Source organism: Equus asinus, chromosome 5 (genome assembly GCF_041296235.1).
Source record: "Equus asinus isolate D_3611 breed Donkey chromosome 5, EquAss-T2T_v2, whole genome shotgun sequence".
Lineage (NCBI taxonomy): Eukaryota > Metazoa > Chordata > Mammalia > Perissodactyla > Equidae > Equus > Equus asinus.
The window spans coordinates 22414013-22431094 of NC_091794.1; the positions used below are offsets into that span (position 1 = coordinate 22414013).

Genomic DNA, 17082 nt, shown 5'->3' on the forward strand with positions numbered 1-17082 from the left:
CTTCAGAGAAACCACATAATTTAATCAGCGATGACAAGAAACCCCATCTCTCCTCAGCAAATGTCCAAGTTTATTCCTGATGAGAGGCAGTGAGGCAGAGCACATAGAAATAGCATCCGCTTTGAAGCCCGATAGACTTGGTCCAACTCACTTATTATACCTTGAGAAAGTGAGTTAGCTTTTCCCAAGCAGCGACTTAACATAAAATCCTAACAACGCCCATCCTGCCTATACTCTGTTAGATTCCCTCCCCCGACTCCCACTCACAGGGATCCCTAGGGGCCTAATATTTTCGAGTTCTCGCAGGCCCAAACAAAAACCTGCATGAATCTCATGCCCGAAGGCCCAGCTTGTTTGGTTCAGTATTAGGACGGAATTTCCTCATTCCACTTCATCATCCTGGGGTCCAGTGGCTAAAGTCAGAAGGACGCATGCAGCCATTACTGACATTGGCCAGTGAGAGGAGGCCTGAACACACAGAGCTTTCTACCCGCATATCCAATCCTGGCTACCCTATCCCTATCTGCCTTCCTCCCCTTCAGCATGTAAACACATGTATGTAAGCACCCGTGTATACATACATTCACACACACGCACACACCACCACAACTTTTCATTCTGAAAATAATTTTATTATTTTACAGTTGTTCAGGAAAGTTCCTGGGTTGCTGTGACCAACATTTGGTCACCACAGAAAAAAGGATTAGAGCAGATCAGTCAGTCCATCAGTTCTCTCTCTTCTTTGGGTGGTGAGAGCAGGCAGGGAACACATCATGTGCATAATGAGAAAACAACCAGCCGTAAGGGATCAGGGGGAGAGGAGGCAGGGAATAAGCACAAATGGAATTCAATCCTGACTGTCATTCTCAGGCCTACATTTAAACGTTTTGTCTCCTCTATATTCTCCCTCCATTTTCCTCAGCTCTCTGTTAACACAGAGGGCAGATGACTTTGGGACTGAGAAACTGGAGTAACTGTCACCAACAGTAAAGTAGCTTCACGAAACTTCAAGAGGCTAGGAGTGGTCATTAGACTAGTCAGATATTCCCAGCCGGGAGTCAAGGCCTCACCTAGGACTGGCTCCTAGTGTACTGTCTTAGGGCCCGCATTCGAGGCATATCCAGTAACAAAGGAATGACAAGAGCCTGAATCACGCTGTGCTGTCCACAGCCAGGTATTCCTGCCTTTCAATGAAACGAAAGGCATGGGCACCTCACTCCCTTTGTATGCGTGTGATCAAGGGCATGAGCAATGGGATCCTATCCTTACAGTCCAGGACCAAGCCTCACTCCAGCTATGTGTGAATAGCCACGGGAGATGCTATCCTCCCCTGGGGTCCAACAGCTGAAACCCCTGGGGAGTTCTTCAGCTCCCACTCTATTCTGCAGGAGACCTAATCAGAGACTATGAGATAACATTCCCCAGAACTTTGTTTATGGCAGGTCCACCTTCCCTCTGAAGGAGGAAATATAAGGAAAACAAAGCAAAGAACTATCAATGAAAATGATACTGTACTTCAGATTATGAGGTTTATTGGAATCATCTTCCTGGCTGAAAGACATTCCTCAGCATCTTTCACAGGACCACGAAAGATCAGGGCCCTGCAAAATCTGAACAAATACTGGGCTCAACAACCAAGTGTGGGCCCTCCTCAGATGATGCAGTGTTCAGTAGGAGAGAGCAGACTCGCTGGTCGCTGCAGCTGTAACCTGTGCTCACATCCACCTCTGTTTTTGCAGGCACTTTCTGTGGAGAGTTGGAGAGGGGACCTGTAAGTGGGAAGACTGTTCCACTGGAATTGATGGTTTTGATGTTAGAGGTGAGGGAATTCCATGTTCTGAGGGGGGTGGTCCAAAAGGTGAGAACTAAGTTTACAGACGGCCCGTGAAGCACAGAATGAGCAGGACATGAACCATCAGAAAGTAGATGGCTGCTAGCAGTGGCACTCGGGTCCGGGAATGACAGAGCGAACGCAGGACCCTCTTCCATCCAGCACCACTCCGGGTCTGAAAGAAAAGTTTGAAAGTCAGAGAGTTTTATCCTCTAGGGATATGTCCCTTTCCCTTCTCCAACCACTATAATAAAGAGGTATCCCGAGACAAAGTCCCCTCAGGGTCAAAAACTCAGCAAATTCTATGAGGTTCCTCCAATCTTCCACACCCTTCCAGGCTAGCGCCTGGACTTCCACATTCCCTCTCCTTGACCACCTGCCCTCAACACAGCCAGCACTGTCTGATAGTACAGTCCCCTCTTTTGATCCTTCTTCCCTGCTTACCCTTCGACAACTGCTGCTTGTAAGATCTATTAACAGTGCCTGCTCCTGAGTGCCACAGGAGCCAATGATAGGAGACCGCGCAGAGTCCCACTCACCGAGCTCCAACCTGAGTGGAGAAAAAAAGAGGCACGGGATGGGTTACAGCACGAGAGACTGAGGAGGCGAAGTCTTCTCAGTCATCTTGCCACATGATATAGCACAAGGGACTTACAGCAAAGGCTACTCCCACAGTCCCTGCCCCCGGGCAAGGAGTGCACAGGCAGAGGGTAAAAGGTGAAGATAACTACCAGGAGCTGACTGCCTACTATGTATCAGGTGCTGGATTGGGTGCTTTACATAGATTTAATCCTCAGGTTTGAGGCTGGGGTTATTATCTTCAAAGTAGCTTAAAGAGGGAAAATTACTTGCCCATGGTGGCACAGCCAGTTAAGAGGCAGAGCCAGAATTCAAAGCCCAGGTTTGTTTCTAAACTTCATGCCCTTTTTCCCTACTACACCACACCCGACTAGAAATTCGTTAATTTTTTTCATTTATTAAAGGCTAATAGGCAAAAGCATCCAGGAAAGATTTTTTTTTTTTTTGAGGAAGACTGGCCCTGAGCTAACATCCGTGCCCATCTTCTTCTACTTTCAATGTGGGACGCCTACCACTGCATGGCTTGCCACGTGGTGCCACGTCCGCACCCGGGATTCGAACCGGTAAACCGCGGGCCGCTTAAGCGGAAGGTGTGCACTTAACCTCTGCGCCACTGGGCTGGCCCCCAGGAAAGATTTTTGTGGGGTTCTTAGAATTAAACTCCACTGGCAGCCTCTACTGCTCTCTGCTTCATTTCTTGCTGATTTGCTTATTTAATACTGGAACTTCTCCATTTAATGAAGAAGCTGCCTTTATCCACTCAATGGTTTCTTGCAAAAACAAGAAGCGTATCAAAGGAGCTGCAGGAAACACAGCACGTTTGATCAAGCATTTGCCTAGAGGCGTGCACTTTTTAACTGTGGTGGGAAGCATGGAACTCTACTGCTGATGCTTCCTCCATAGGAAGGGATGTCTTAATACTTGTGGCCTCTCTTACTTTTCTCCAGAAGAGAAGGGATGCTTTAATCTGATTTGTGAGTCTGGAAAGAGAAACTGAGCATGCACAGCCTAGGTCTATCCTGACTGTCTTCCTCTTGAGAGCCAGGCTGACTGCACAGTACACCTTCTGTGTCTGTTCCTCTATACGATAAGCTTTTCAGGGCAGCTTTGATCCGGAACAGGATGGTCTGGTACTATGTAGGTCAGTCTGTCAACTTTTTTTTTAATAGTATTTTTTTTCTTCCCAAGATTGGCCCTGAGCTAACATTTGTTGCCAATCTTCCTCTTTTTGTTTTTTTCTCCCCAAAGCCCCCCAGTACATAGCTGTATATTCTAGTTCTAAGTCCTTCTGGTTGTGCTGTGTGGGCCGCCTCAGCACGGCTTGATGAACGGTGCTAGGTCTGCGCCCAGGATCCAAACCAGCAAAACCCCAGGCCGCTGAAGCAGAGCGCACGAACTTAACCTCTTGGCCATGGGGCCGGCCGCAGTCTGTCAACTTCTGTAGGCTAGGCTAAGGAAGGGTGAGATGTTTGGAAGGACTGGTGAGCAAAGCAGTACAGGTTGCTTTTGAACTGCAAGTCCCCTGAGTTCCATATGCACTACAGGATGCGGTGAAGCTCTAATGCTAAAATGGCAGGACCAGGCCTAGGCAGGCCGCACTTGATCGGCTGCCTCAGAGAGGGAATCGTAGAGGAGCTCAGCTTGGATTAATGTAGCTTTTCTTGACCCTACACTCACTGCAGCACCCATCTCAAGATGAGAATTAGATGCTAATCATTCCCAAGGCTGGCCACTGAAACACACAAGCGGATGATCAGGAAGGACGAGAATTAAGAAGAGGCTCTCGCCCTCAGCCCTTTACCGCCTGATCTGCTCCTCGGCCACTGAGAGGGCAGTCTCAGCAGCCACTCTTTGGTCTCGTTCTTCTTCCAGCAGCTTCCTCAATTCGTTCATCTCCTGTTTAGTGTTGCACAGCTGGGCTTCAGAAAGGCTTCAAGATGAAAGGAAAACAAACAACGTCATTAGAGGCAGAATACAGTTGCTGATACAAGGGATTCAAAGTCTTCAAAAGGTTACAAAGCAGGAAAATTTACAGAAGCTGCACAAACACAAAGACTATTTTAAAAGCATAGCTGCAGCAAGATTAAATAAAGCCGCAGAAGACACCTTAAGAGCTTTCAGGGATTGACTAAAGAGCTTTCATTTGCATAGCACAAGATTAGAGAGAGAGTGTGTGTGTGTGTGTGTGTGTGTGTGTGCGTGCGTGTGTGTGTGTGTGTTGTGTGGTGGTGGTGGTGGTGGTGTTTTTGCTTTACACACCTTTCGCTCATAATTTGTTCTTATAACTGTTACTATTTAATCCTCACATCAATTCTGTGAGGCCAATAAGATAGGAGGACATATTAAATCCACACAGTGAACTCCAGTTCAATCTAGATGACCGCCCCATTTCTATAGACGTAGTGCCCACTCCAGGGTTGAGAGCTGCTCCCCTACCTGAGCTGTGGCTCCCTCAGTTCTTCAGGATCACTCTTCCTGTGAGCTCCATTCTTCTCCTGGGGAGCTCCTGGAGCAACATCTATATTCAGTGGCCCCTAGAAGAATAAGTTTAGTAATTCAGCAATGAAAGTGCTTAAGAAACTGTACTTGGGCAAAATAAGAACTCATTTAACAGCAGAGAGAATGAGACCTCTTGGAGAGGACTACCTCTGCTCATCATTCTCTTCAAGTGCAGATTTAGAAGTGAGTATCTTCTGCTCTAATAATCTCCTACATAAAACTCTTTAGTAGATTTTCTCCCAGATTCTGATTCTTGAATATCTCCTGTTAAAACTTTAAAGGGTTACCCTGCAGAAATGCGCTTTCTTCTAGTGGTGGCTCATGGATTTTTCAGAAGCTACTCCCAAACCCCTTCTCCACCTTCCACGTCCTACTCATCTCCATACTAATCTCGGTCTCCTCCAACTTCAACGATGCACTCCTCTCCACTGCTGGCAATGGCTCTGCCTACTTTGTTTCTCAGGTCCAAATCTTCCTACAGCTTTCTTATTTCCTGAAGAAAAATCATTCTTAGTTTCAGAGTTCCAAAAGCCTCAGTCATCAGTGACTCCCACTCACTTTTTGATTTCTCTCCCACTCTCTCTCTGATCTTTTTTCTTCTAATCCCTTCACTCTTTAATTTTTCCCAGACCTTATTCCCGTATCTCAGTGGAGACTCTCCTCTTCTCTCTTTCTTCCATCACACCTTAACCTTCAGCCTGAACACATCCACCTCTTCGATGCTGCTCTTTATGCTTTTGTCACTTGCACTCAATTTCCCAGCCTCTGACCTTCTTACTCACCGCTTGCAGCTCTTGAACCTGCTTCTCCAAGACTGCACAGTGGTTAAAAAGGTCACTGTAGTGCTGCTGGTTCTCACGAAGACTCTGACTGGTATCGCAGAGCTGAACTGAAAGGGTATTTTTCTCTTCGAGTAGCTGAGAGAACTGAAATACAGGAGAGGATAAGCACCACCCCACAGGACTGTTTCACTGCAGGGAAACTGTTGCGAGTTTTAAGGATCTAATTTTTTTATGCGACACCATTATTTCAACAATAGCAACAACACCACTGTGTGTTCCTTCAAAGTGAGAAAACTCAGAATTTTTCAACTGAGAAAGGAAAACAGTTCTGGGGGAGTACTAGGAAACCTGACTGAAAAACCAGGAAGCAGAAGCCTACAAACGCTCTAATAGGACAGGCTATCCCGGGGACGTAAGGGGGGAAAGGCTTGGCTTCAAGTTGAAATTACTAACAAATGATTGTAATCCTCAGAGCTCAATATGGCTGGAGATAGAGCTGTCACCTAAAAATTCATACATTAACATTACTAGACAGATTCTTCAGTGCAGTAGAGAGTTACAAGTTGCCAAGAAAGTAGAATAAGAAATTGTAGTATGTTGTAAGAGGGAGAAATAGAATCAATCCTAATATGCCTTTGTACATGTAAGAAACTATACTGGGAACACAGACTCTCACAAGTGGAAACATTTCAGTCACTCAAGGCAAGGCTCTCCTCTACTACATGAGTAACAGGTAGTTACTCAGTCTTTCCTTGAGCATGTCCAGTGTCAGGGGCGCTCACTACCCAACAAATCAGCCCAAGCCAATTTTCACCATGTCAAAACAGGAAATTATTTCTTATATTAAATGAAAAATTAACCCACTGTAGCTTCTACCCAATGATTTGAACTCGTTCGCCTGAAAGTGTAATTCTAATTCTTCACTTGCAGGCTGTCAAGTTTTAAGTTTTAGTTATGATTAACATCCAGATACATTAACAACCACAGAGATGCCTCTCCAAAGTACCTATTGTAGGACTATGTACATTATATGAAAGGAAACTGGTGTGCCTGGCTGCACGTCCAATCTTTTCTTGATTATTCTTTTTTGTATGTATTCTGGGTTCAAGTTTGTGTAAAAAAGTTGAATCAATGTTCAGAGAAGAGAAGATAAACAGTCTTCTAGAGATACTCTGACTTGGAAGGACATTTGACACATACAGAAAACTATAATAAGAAATCCATGGGGTATAACAAAAAAATTTGCCAAATAGACAGAATGAAAAACACAACAAACAACTTTACCTCTGAAGAGCAATTTTCAGTTTACAAGGCATTTTCAAAAGTATCATCTTATTTGAGAAAGGCAGATGAAGGATTTCTGTTCCCATGGACAAATGACCAACAAGCAAAGAGATGAGCAGTGACTTGCCCAAGGTCATGTGGCTAGCAGATGACAGACCAGGACTCAAGTATGGTTCTTTTTTAGGTTAAAGATTGGCACCTGAGCTAACATCTGTTGCCAGTCTTTTCTTTTTTCTTCTTCTTCTCCCCAAATGGCCCCAGGACATAGTTGTATATTCCAGTTGTGATTGCGTCTGGTTGTGCTCAGGTACGGTCCTTGATTCCAAGTCTAGAGCTCTATCTACTACCTAATCGTGTCCCATCTGAGAGTTCACCAAATGAAGTGAAGCAGGTTAGGGGTTTTTCGGCGGGGTGGGAGGAGTTAGTAAAGTCATATAAATGTTTGAGAAGCAACACTAATGTGAAGATAGAAGCAGCTCAGTACAATGACAACTACTGGCTTCTGAGACAGGGAGTAACATGATCCTTTCCTAGCAGAGAAGAAAGTTAATTTTCCTGGTCACGGTGAACAGCACAAACCATTAGAAAAAAATCAAAACAAAGACATCCCTCAGTATTGAAAAAAATTGAACACTTTTTCCTTGGTAGATCTAGAGGAGAAAGGATAGTCTTATAAAACTCATTGGAAGGAAAAACTCCCTTAAGTGGAGAAGTCTAATTGCTTATAAGCTACCCTCATATAAAGCATCATTTATGATGGGTTGGTAAACTACGATTCAGGGCCTACTGCCCCTTTTTTTGGAAATAAGGTTTCACTGGAACATAATCACTTGATGTGTTCATGTATCGCCTATGGCTGCTTTTGTGCTATAACTGCAGAGCTGTGTAGTTGTAACAGAGAAGGCCTACAGACTTAAAATATTTACTACCTGGGCCTCTAAGGAAAAGTCTGCTGACCTCTGGTCTGGCTCATAAGCTACCATATTTCATCATATCTATACTTGTAAAAACAGAATAGGAGGGAATAATCTAGACTACACTATGCCAATTATCATTCTCATGTTATTAAGTTTTAAGTTTCAGGTTTTAAGTTTACATTACATACAAACATCCATCCATGCTTCCAGTCATGGAAACAAGAAGTTGAATTCCAGTCCAGTAGGAAACACTTACCTTGCTGTTCAGTTGTTGAATTCTTAATTCCTTTTGGTGAATTTCCTTTAAGCTGTCATTGAGCTGAGTCCTAAGAAGTTCTGTCTCATAAACTAGGTTTTGTGATCCTTCCGGGGAAGTTGATGTCTCTGGGGATGCCTGCCAGAATACAAGCACTGATGAAATTCTCTCCTAATATTGTTCAAGCTTAATTCCTTCCCTCCAGAAACCCTGTCCACCTCATAGGAAGTCATAAGATGGCCTGCCTATTAGTGGCAGATGGGCACTTAGCTTGCAGGAAACTGATGCTTGCTGAGTAGTGGTTTCCTCTGAGTAGCAATCAGCATTGAAATTACTCACCTGTCTTTGGTACTGCCCTTGGAGGGTCTCAGTCTGGGAGGAAGAAGATCTCAACTCCCTCAGAAGATTCTGCAGATGACTGAGCTGCTGATCTTTATCTGAGATAGCCATAAGGTACTGTTCCTTCATTCTCCTCTCATGAATTTCCCAGGAACTCTTCTCCATCCTAGAAAAAACATGAAATAATCACAGGAAAAAATATACTTGTGAGACAAAGATGGATACTTACATATTCAAAACAGAATAAGGGGCTGTAGAGATGTAGTAAAGAAAATACATAACCAGAGTGAAATTTACATTATAAATAGAACTGTGGAGCAAGATGATGGAGCAGAACTGAAAAAGAATTTCAACAGCAGGACCAGGGAAGACTTCACAGAAAAGCAGGCATTTGGTCTGAACCCTGAATAATGAGTCAGTTTCTCATAATGGAAAAGCATTCCAGGTTCAGGGAACAAACTAACAAAAGGCACAACACAAGAATATAGATAGTGAATTTTGGAATTGTGTAGTAGATGCTGTATAGAGTGGATACGGTAGGAAATGATGATGAGAAGAATGAGGTCAGATCGTGTGGGGCACTGAACAGAATGCTAAATAGAGTTTACTCCGCAGCAATGGGAAACCACTGTGTCCCTTCAGAGAGGCAGTGCCATGATGTGGTACAACAACACGGTTATGAGACTGCAACTGCAGAGTCTGAAGGACCTGGGTTCGAATCCTGGCTCTATCATACACTAGGCATGAGATCCTGAGTAAAAGCTGCTTAATCTCTCTGAGGCTCATTGGTAAAATGGGAAAAAAACTATTTCTTAGGATTATTGTGAGGATTAAATGATATTATATGTCATGCACCAAACATAGAGTCTGACACATCATAATAAACTGATAAATATTAGCTGCTGCTATTTCTACTTATTTATTCTCTAAATTTGGTCAAGAGGGAGGCTTCTATTTGACCTCAGCTAATTTTCTGCAGTGCTAGCAAAAACCGCCTCTCTGCCATATTCTTTAGTCCTACTTCTCTCTATGCCTGAAAAAACACATTAGAATTGTAATCAAATTTCTGCAGCATCTCTTCACTTTGAGTAATACCTATGTCTCTATTTTTCCCCAATAATAAAAGGTTTTGTTTGAATTGAATGTGACTTTTTTGTCTTTCTCTTTAGAAATAAGATAAGATGGTCCTTTCTTTTCTAAATGACATATACCTTTTATGGAATAATCCTACTTTGCTAAGAGGTGACTTGAATTATAGTCAAAATTTTTTTGAAAAGGTAGAGCTAAAACTTAGAAACTAAAACAAATGTTTATTACAAGGTCACTATATGTAAAAGGCACAGGAATTTTCTGAAACGCTTTCTTTGATATTTGTGGAAAAGGAGAGAACAAGAAAGATGGAGTGTAAGAGTGAGAATGCATGAGAAAGATCGCAATCTTCCATAAAAGGATTCTGCCATTTTTTGGAAGGATGGACAAGTGGTTATGGTCCAAAGAGATCCTCAGTGGAGAATAGAGGCTAAGGAACAAACCTGATTCCTTAATAGAATTCAGCCATAAAGGGCCTATGTCTCACTTATCCCTTAACTAAGAGGGCACAGGAACCAGAGCAGAATATGCAAATCAGTAGCCACAAGTGGAAGAGAAGGGTTATGGTATAAATTGAGGCTTTCCTGATAAGCCAACCCCAAGACCAACAAAAGCTTGAACAAGATGTTCCAGCTTTTTCATGTCTGAAAAGCCCACTTCTCCCCAGTATTTCAAGAGCAAAAGAAAGGGAGTCTTGAAGATATTCAGCTAAAGAAGCTGGTCTCAAGTCAATGAATCAAATCTGTGTCCTCATTTTCTTCTTCCTTCTAAAAGCGAAGTAAAATGTCTTCCTTTCCTTCTCTTAATTTACTTGATACATAATTTTAAATTTTCTTCAAAATTGCTCAAATGTGAAAGGTAAAGAGAGAAAGGCTAAGAGAAAGGTGGAAAGGGAGAAAATGAGGGGAAAAAACCCACAATAAACCAGAAATGATTTCTTTCTCTCTCTTTTTCTCTTCCCCAGGGGTCAACTTTATAAGGAAAGTATCCTTTCGGAATGCCCTGTGAGGAAATTTAAATAGGAACAAGCAGCTGCAGAAAATAAGCCTTTAGGGCTTTGCAGCTCTTCTTATGTTTTCATCGGTAACTAGACACTTAAAATTTTTGTAGTTCCATGTGATCTGGAGATAATATGGGAGACATCAAGATGATGCTCCAATGTGGTCTCAATCACCTTTTGAGGGCCCTAAATCCAATGGTCAGCATTAATGTACATGTGGAGGAAGACAGACTGAGTCTGATCTCTTGATGATGAATTGAGATTCTAACAGAATAAAGCTAGGGCAGCTATTCCCTGTGGCGAAAAAAAGATGAGGTTGAAACGGAGCAGTTCATCTTTTCTCTTGAAGTTCAATTCCAGAAAGAAGAAATAGAAGAAATTTGTATTCACAGAGAGCAAAAATTGACAGTTTTTTACCTTCTCTGCCATCACCACCATTTGTTAAAAATGTGTTCCTGTATTATCTGGGGAAGCTGCCAACTCCATGGAATAAGTTTGACATATTTTCACTTACAAGAAAACCCATAAAGACGTTAAATATGAAAAATTTTTGGATGTAACTTTACTTCAAATTTAGTTTTGGACAAAATTTAAATCACCAAATTCTAAAAAGTGTTTTGCTCTATAAACTTTGCTTAAGGTTTATTTGAAATATCATGTCAAGAAAGTGCACGTTATCTAGGATCTGTGAAGGAACAAATCTCCTGTAGAGCTCTCTAAGGGCTGTACCAATAATTATTTTACTCTATTGATATCTGTTATCATGGTAGCCCCACTGCAAGCTGGGTAGGAATCTAGACTCCACCTCGTATTCTCTGTATTCATTCCTTGTGGTTGTCCTGTAGCAACACGTGAGACAAAGCAGGTACTGCTTGATCAGCAGCACTTGCCAACATGGAAATTCTCCTTTTAGTACCAAACCTTGAAAGCTTTGGGTGTGATTTTATTAAAGTGGCATGCACCACCTAAACAGTAATAAAGTCCCAACAATGAGGTTGCAACAACAGGACCTGTTTTTACACACTTTTAAGTGTTTATTCTTTACTTTTTCTCTTTAGATCAAATTTGTTAGAAATAACTGAATTAAAAAACCAACCAGAATTAGTTCCCATCGTAAATTTTTCTGCTCCAATAGTACCATATAGTTATTTATCTTTAAAAGAAAAGGGCTTGGATGTCTGGATCCAGACAAGATGGAGTAGATGCATTTCTCCTTATTCCTCCCACTAAGTGTAGATAAAAACCCTGGGAATTATACATATATATGTATGTATATAAACAAATATAAGAAGTCTTAGAAAGACGGAGAGAAGGTGGAACAGCTAGGGACCCTAGGACTTAAGGAATGACATGGCAGTGAACTTGCTGGTTTGTCTTTTTAATTCTGTATATCCCAAACTGGGTGAAGGGGGATCCACCAACCTGAAAACACTAATGAGTGCCAAGAAAAGTTTGCTCTCTCTTGCCAAAGGACCAGGAAGGGGCAGCCTAGCAAGACAGAAATGTTAATGACAATAACCACCCTACTCCAGGCAAACACTGAAAAAATCACAGTCCCTCCCTACTCTCTTTAACAAAATCCTAGTGGACAGGCTAGACTTACATCCTTGCTGGAGGTAACTAGGTACATCTCACCCTCCCTGCTGGGTGGTATCAGGAGAGGCCAAGTGTGTACCCTGGACCGTCACCACTAGTGATAAAAAGGTGCCTCTCTCTCACACCCCCTCCCCCGACTGTCCTGTCAGTAGATACAACATGGAGGACATCCACCTCCATCCATAACAAAGTATTCCTCCCTGTCACTGCAGAGGTAGTATCAGAAGAGACCAAGAGGGAAGTTTGGACTTCGGGCACTACCCAGTGGTAATGAAGTGCCCCTCCTCAACCACTCCTCCTGCAGTGTCAGTGTCAGTGGAGAGTGAGTGGGTAGCCTGTACTTTCACCATCGCCCAGTGATCATGAGGTGTTCCTCTCCATATCCCCCAGTGGTATCAGTGGAGGCCATATTTGGAGCCTGGACTTCTACTGTCATCTAACAGCATCAAGGCACCACTCTCCACTAACTGTGGTGTCAGTGGAGTCTAAGTGGGGAGCCTGGACTTTCATCTATTCCTAGCAGTATCAGGGCACTCCTTCCCCCTAAGGGTATCAATGAAGGCTGAGTAAGGAGCCTGCTGGACTTCACCCTCCATCCGGCAGTAAAGCGGCAGCATTCCTCTTCCCCTGCTAGCGTGGTATCAGTGGAAGCCTACTAAAACAGAAGACTTAAATTAAGATTGAGAGTTTTGAAATCTCCAAAATGTTCAAGATACAACTGAAAATCACTAATCATACTAAGAACCAGGGAAATCACAACTTCAGAGAAAAGAAAATCAACAGATTACAATACCAAGATGACACAGATGTTGGAATTATATATATGGAATTATATAAGGATTTTATTTTTATTTTTTTTGTGAGGAAAATGAGCCCTGAGCTAACATCTGTGCCAATCTTCCTCTATTTTGTATGTGGAATACCTCCACAGCATGGCTGATGAGTGGAGTAGGTCTGCACCGGGGATCCGAACCTGCAAACCTCGGCAGCCAAAGTGGAGCATGAGGAACCTTAATCATTCGGCCATGGGGCCAGCCCCTAGATGTTTAAGAATTTTAAAGCAGTCATCATAGAAATGCTTCAACAAGCAATTACTAACAAACTGAAAACAAATGAAAATAGAGAAAGCCTCAGCAAAGAAATAGAAGGCATAAAGAAGAACTAAATGGAAATTTTAGAACTGAAAAATACAATATCCAAAATGAAAAGCTACCTCAATGAGCTCAATAGCAGAATGGAGGTGATGAAGGAAAGAATCAGTGAACCTAAAGATAGAACAATAGAAACTACTGAATCTGAATAAAGAGAAAAACAATAAATTGGATTTCATCAAAATTAAAAAGACCTTGTTGAGAAGGATGAAAAGAGAAACTACAGACTGGGAAAAAATATTTGCAAGCCACATATCTGACAAAGAACTTGTATCTAGAATATATAAAGAATTCTGAAAATTCAACAGTAAAAAAAGTAACAACTCAATTAGAAAATGGGACAAAATACATAAACAAACATTTCATCCAAAAGGATACAGGGATGTCAAATAAGCACATAAAAAAAGTTCAACATTATTAGCCATTATGCAAATTACGACCATAAGAGGACAGATTACATACCTATTAAAAACAACTAAAATATAGTTAGAATGTCAAATGCTGATGTGGACGCAGCATTTGATAATTGAAACTTGATCACTCATATAATACTGGTAGGAATATAAAATGGTACAGTCATTCTGGAACATACTCTTGCAGTTTCTTAAAAAACTAAATATACACTTACCATATGACCAGCATCTGCACTCTTGTGCAATTATCTCAGAGAAATAAAACTTATTGTCCACAAAGAAACCTCACACAATGTTTACAGCAGCTTTATTTATAATAGCTAAAAATTAGAAACAATACTCATGCCCTTCAACAGGCGAAGGTTAAAGCAGTACATTGATACCATGGATTACTATTTTTCAATAAAATGAATGAACTATTGATACATGCAATGATGCTGATGGATCTCAAGGGCATTATGATTTGTGATAAAGCTAATTTCAAAAGGTTACATACTATATGATTCCACTTAAAAAACACTCTCAGAATGACAAAATTATAGAGATGGAGAACACATTACTGGTTGCCAGAGGTTAGGGATGCAAGTGTGGGAGGGAGGGGAAGAATGTGACTATAACTAGTAGCACAAGGGATGTATCTGTGGTGGTGGAACAGGTGCATATCTTGATTGTGGTAGCAGTTACATGACTCTACACATATGATAAAGTTGTAAAGAACTATACACACACACATACTTGAGTGGGTGTAAAACTGCTGAAATCTGAATAAGGTCTTTGAATTGCACCAATGTCAATTTCCTGGTTTTGACATCGTACTACAGTTACATAAGATGTTACCATTGGAAGAAACTGGGTGAAGGGTACGCAAGAGCTTTCTGTACTATTTTTGCAACTTCCTATAAATCTGTAATTATTTCATAATATAAAAGAAAAAAGAAAAAAGTTGAGAAGCAGGGATTATCATACCTGAGCTGATGTAGCTCATGCTGCCAGGAGAGATTTTCCTGCCTGAGCTCTTCTTGCATAATCTGAAATGTTTTTGTCTTATCTTGATACTCCTGAAGTTGAGCCTTCAATGGACGTAACTCAGTGATTTCTTGGTTAATCTGTAAGTATTGCTGCTGCAGGTTCTTCAATTCCTTCAGCTTTAACCAAAGGGAAAGTGAAAGGGTGATTCATCACATCTCATTCACCCAGCTCTAAGTCACCAGCAGCTTCCTACTGAGTCAGTCAGACAACACAACAGACCACCAGCACCTAACAGTCCTTTGACCTATCATTGCAGCATGAATCTCTAAAACAGTGAAATACAGGCAGCCAGGCTGGTGGGAATCACCCCAGAGCTGCCACAAAGGCTACAGGGCCTGATCATTCCTGCAACTTCTACCCCACTTTCCTGTCCCTGATGTCCTAAGTTTACTCTAAATCTACAACTCTGACATGGGGCAGACTTAAGGGACCTACAGCTTCTTTGCGGGTGGTAACTCCTTAGAACAAGAAGTACGAAGATGGACCAGCTTTCTACTTAGCCATGTGCCTTAACTCGAGCTTAGCTGATGTTGATTATAAAGATGCAGTGATGCTCAGGCCCATTGGTCAAGAGCACTTAGGCTTTGGAGTCAGATGTCCTGTTCACATGGGTTGTGTGACCCTATGCAACTTCCTCACACTCTCTAAGCCTATAAAATGAAGATAATTACAGTACCTCTCATAAGATTTTGAGAAATGAGAAAATTAATGTACTCCACACATAAAGTTACTGGTGATGATGATGATGATGATGATACAATGATGACGGACTTGCCTTTAATTAGCAAAAGTGCCTATCTACATTCCAGGTATATCTTTATTCCCAATACTCATTAAAAGCTTGGTAGTAAGAAATGATGTCAGGACATCTGGGCAAAGAGGGGGCCTTGAACACACATCTCTTGTTACCCCCTCTGGAAATATCACTAAAGCTACAATAAAAGCATCATTTTTTAAGCATAAAACACAAGAACAGGAAGAACAAGAGAGGAGTCAGCAGCAACAAAATTAATTTTGGAAGCTGAAAAGCAGATACATACATGGTTAACAGACTTAACAGATCTTGGAAAGCCAAATCTTAAGCTGGCAGTAGGGAAAGCCACGAACCAACAAAACTTACTCTGCAGAATCTTCAAAAGGCTCAGGAATTAACAGCATCAGGTACCTCTGGAAAAGATGATGATGGGGGTAGGAAGGGGGTGGTAGCTGAAATAAGCAGGATTAGATGAAAGCTGCTTAAGAAACAATTGCATTCCCTAAATACCCTCCTCAGCTCCACACTTTTTTGTTATCCTGACAGACAACTAGAGTTTTATTCTCTCGAGAAAGTAAAAGAAGTGTCTCTGGACTATGACACTACAGGCACAGTTGAAGGTAAGGGTGCTGCTCTAAAACAAGGGTGATCAAGTGCATGTGTTTTCTGAATGCTTGAAGCCTTTCTCTTACTCAGCTTGGAGAGTGCTGGCACACAGGCCTTTACAGAAAGCCTTTACAGGCTTTTCCATGCAGAAAATGAGAAGTCTTCTCTAGAAAATCTGACCAGCCCAAGAGGAACTAAAGATACCAACGTGGAGGCTACCCACAAAAAGCTCAGCGAGATCACTCTGCAATGACACTCACAGTTGGTAAGCCCCATTCACAAGCTTTTTGGATCATACCCTTAAATATGAAGACTAAACCAAGGATTAACCCTCACCTGAAAAACAGCTAACATTAAGGCAGGGATGAAAAGAAACTAGAAGAAAACTAATTCAGAAGAGACTAGCAAGGGAAAGAAAGTAATACACTCAAAGATTTAAGAGGGAATATTGGAAATTAGAAACATTATAGCAGAAATAAAAAACTAAAAAGAAAAACTCATTATGAGAAAGCTTCAAAGGACAAAACTATCACTACTAGTCTTGAAGAGATAAGATTCTATATCCATGAGACAAGGGGGAAAAAAAATCCTTAGGAATTAGGAAGATGACAGCAAAAACAAAATCTCAATATAGGGTTCAAAAGATGAAGGTGAAAAGATCTTCCCAAAGTATAGCTAAAATAACGGACAGGGTAAGAAAATTATAGAACCAATCCAGAAAGTCCTACATTTAAATAACAGGATTTTCAGAAAAAAAAGACAACAGAGAAAAAGGATAGGGGAAATGGTAATATATAATTCAAAAGAATTTCCCAAAATTGATGAGTATGACTTCTTAGATTCAAAGAATTAGACAGAATGATGAATGAAAATACACTCACACCAAAGTACATTATCATGAAATTTCAGGACACACAGGACCAAAAGATTCTACAAATTTTGAGAGAGAGAGAGAAA

At 41.6% G+C, this 17082-nt stretch overlaps 1 protein-coding gene across 8 annotated transcripts in view; it reads right to left on the minus strand.

Annotated features, from left to right (window-relative positions):
* Positions 1–610: 610 nt before the first annotated feature.
* GOLGB1 (golgin B1) overlaps positions 611–17082 on the minus strand; it is a 78256-nt gene continuing 61784 nt past the window's right edge. For 6 of the 8 annotated variants that reach the window (XM_070508948.1, XM_070508945.1, XM_070508946.1 and 3 more), the window contains 8 exons: positions 14703–14881; positions 8488–8653; positions 8149–8286; positions 5692–5835; positions 4847–4944; positions 4212–4340; positions 2276–2381; positions 611–2006 (listed from right to left, as the gene is read on the minus strand). In XM_070508948.1, coding sequence (XP_070365049.1) covers positions 1872–2006; positions 2276–2381; positions 4212–4340; positions 4847–4944; positions 5692–5835; positions 8149–8286; positions 8488–8653; positions 14703–14881 — 1095 coding nt within the window. In that variant the 3' untranslated portion in view covers positions 611–1871. Of the gene's footprint in view, positions 2007–2275; positions 2382–4211; positions 4341–4846; positions 4945–5691; positions 5836–8148; positions 8287–8487; positions 8654–14702; positions 14882–15885; positions 15933–17082 lie in introns of all 8 variants that reach the window. The other 2 variants (XR_011503176.1, XR_011503177.1) reach the window with 2 other exon arrangements.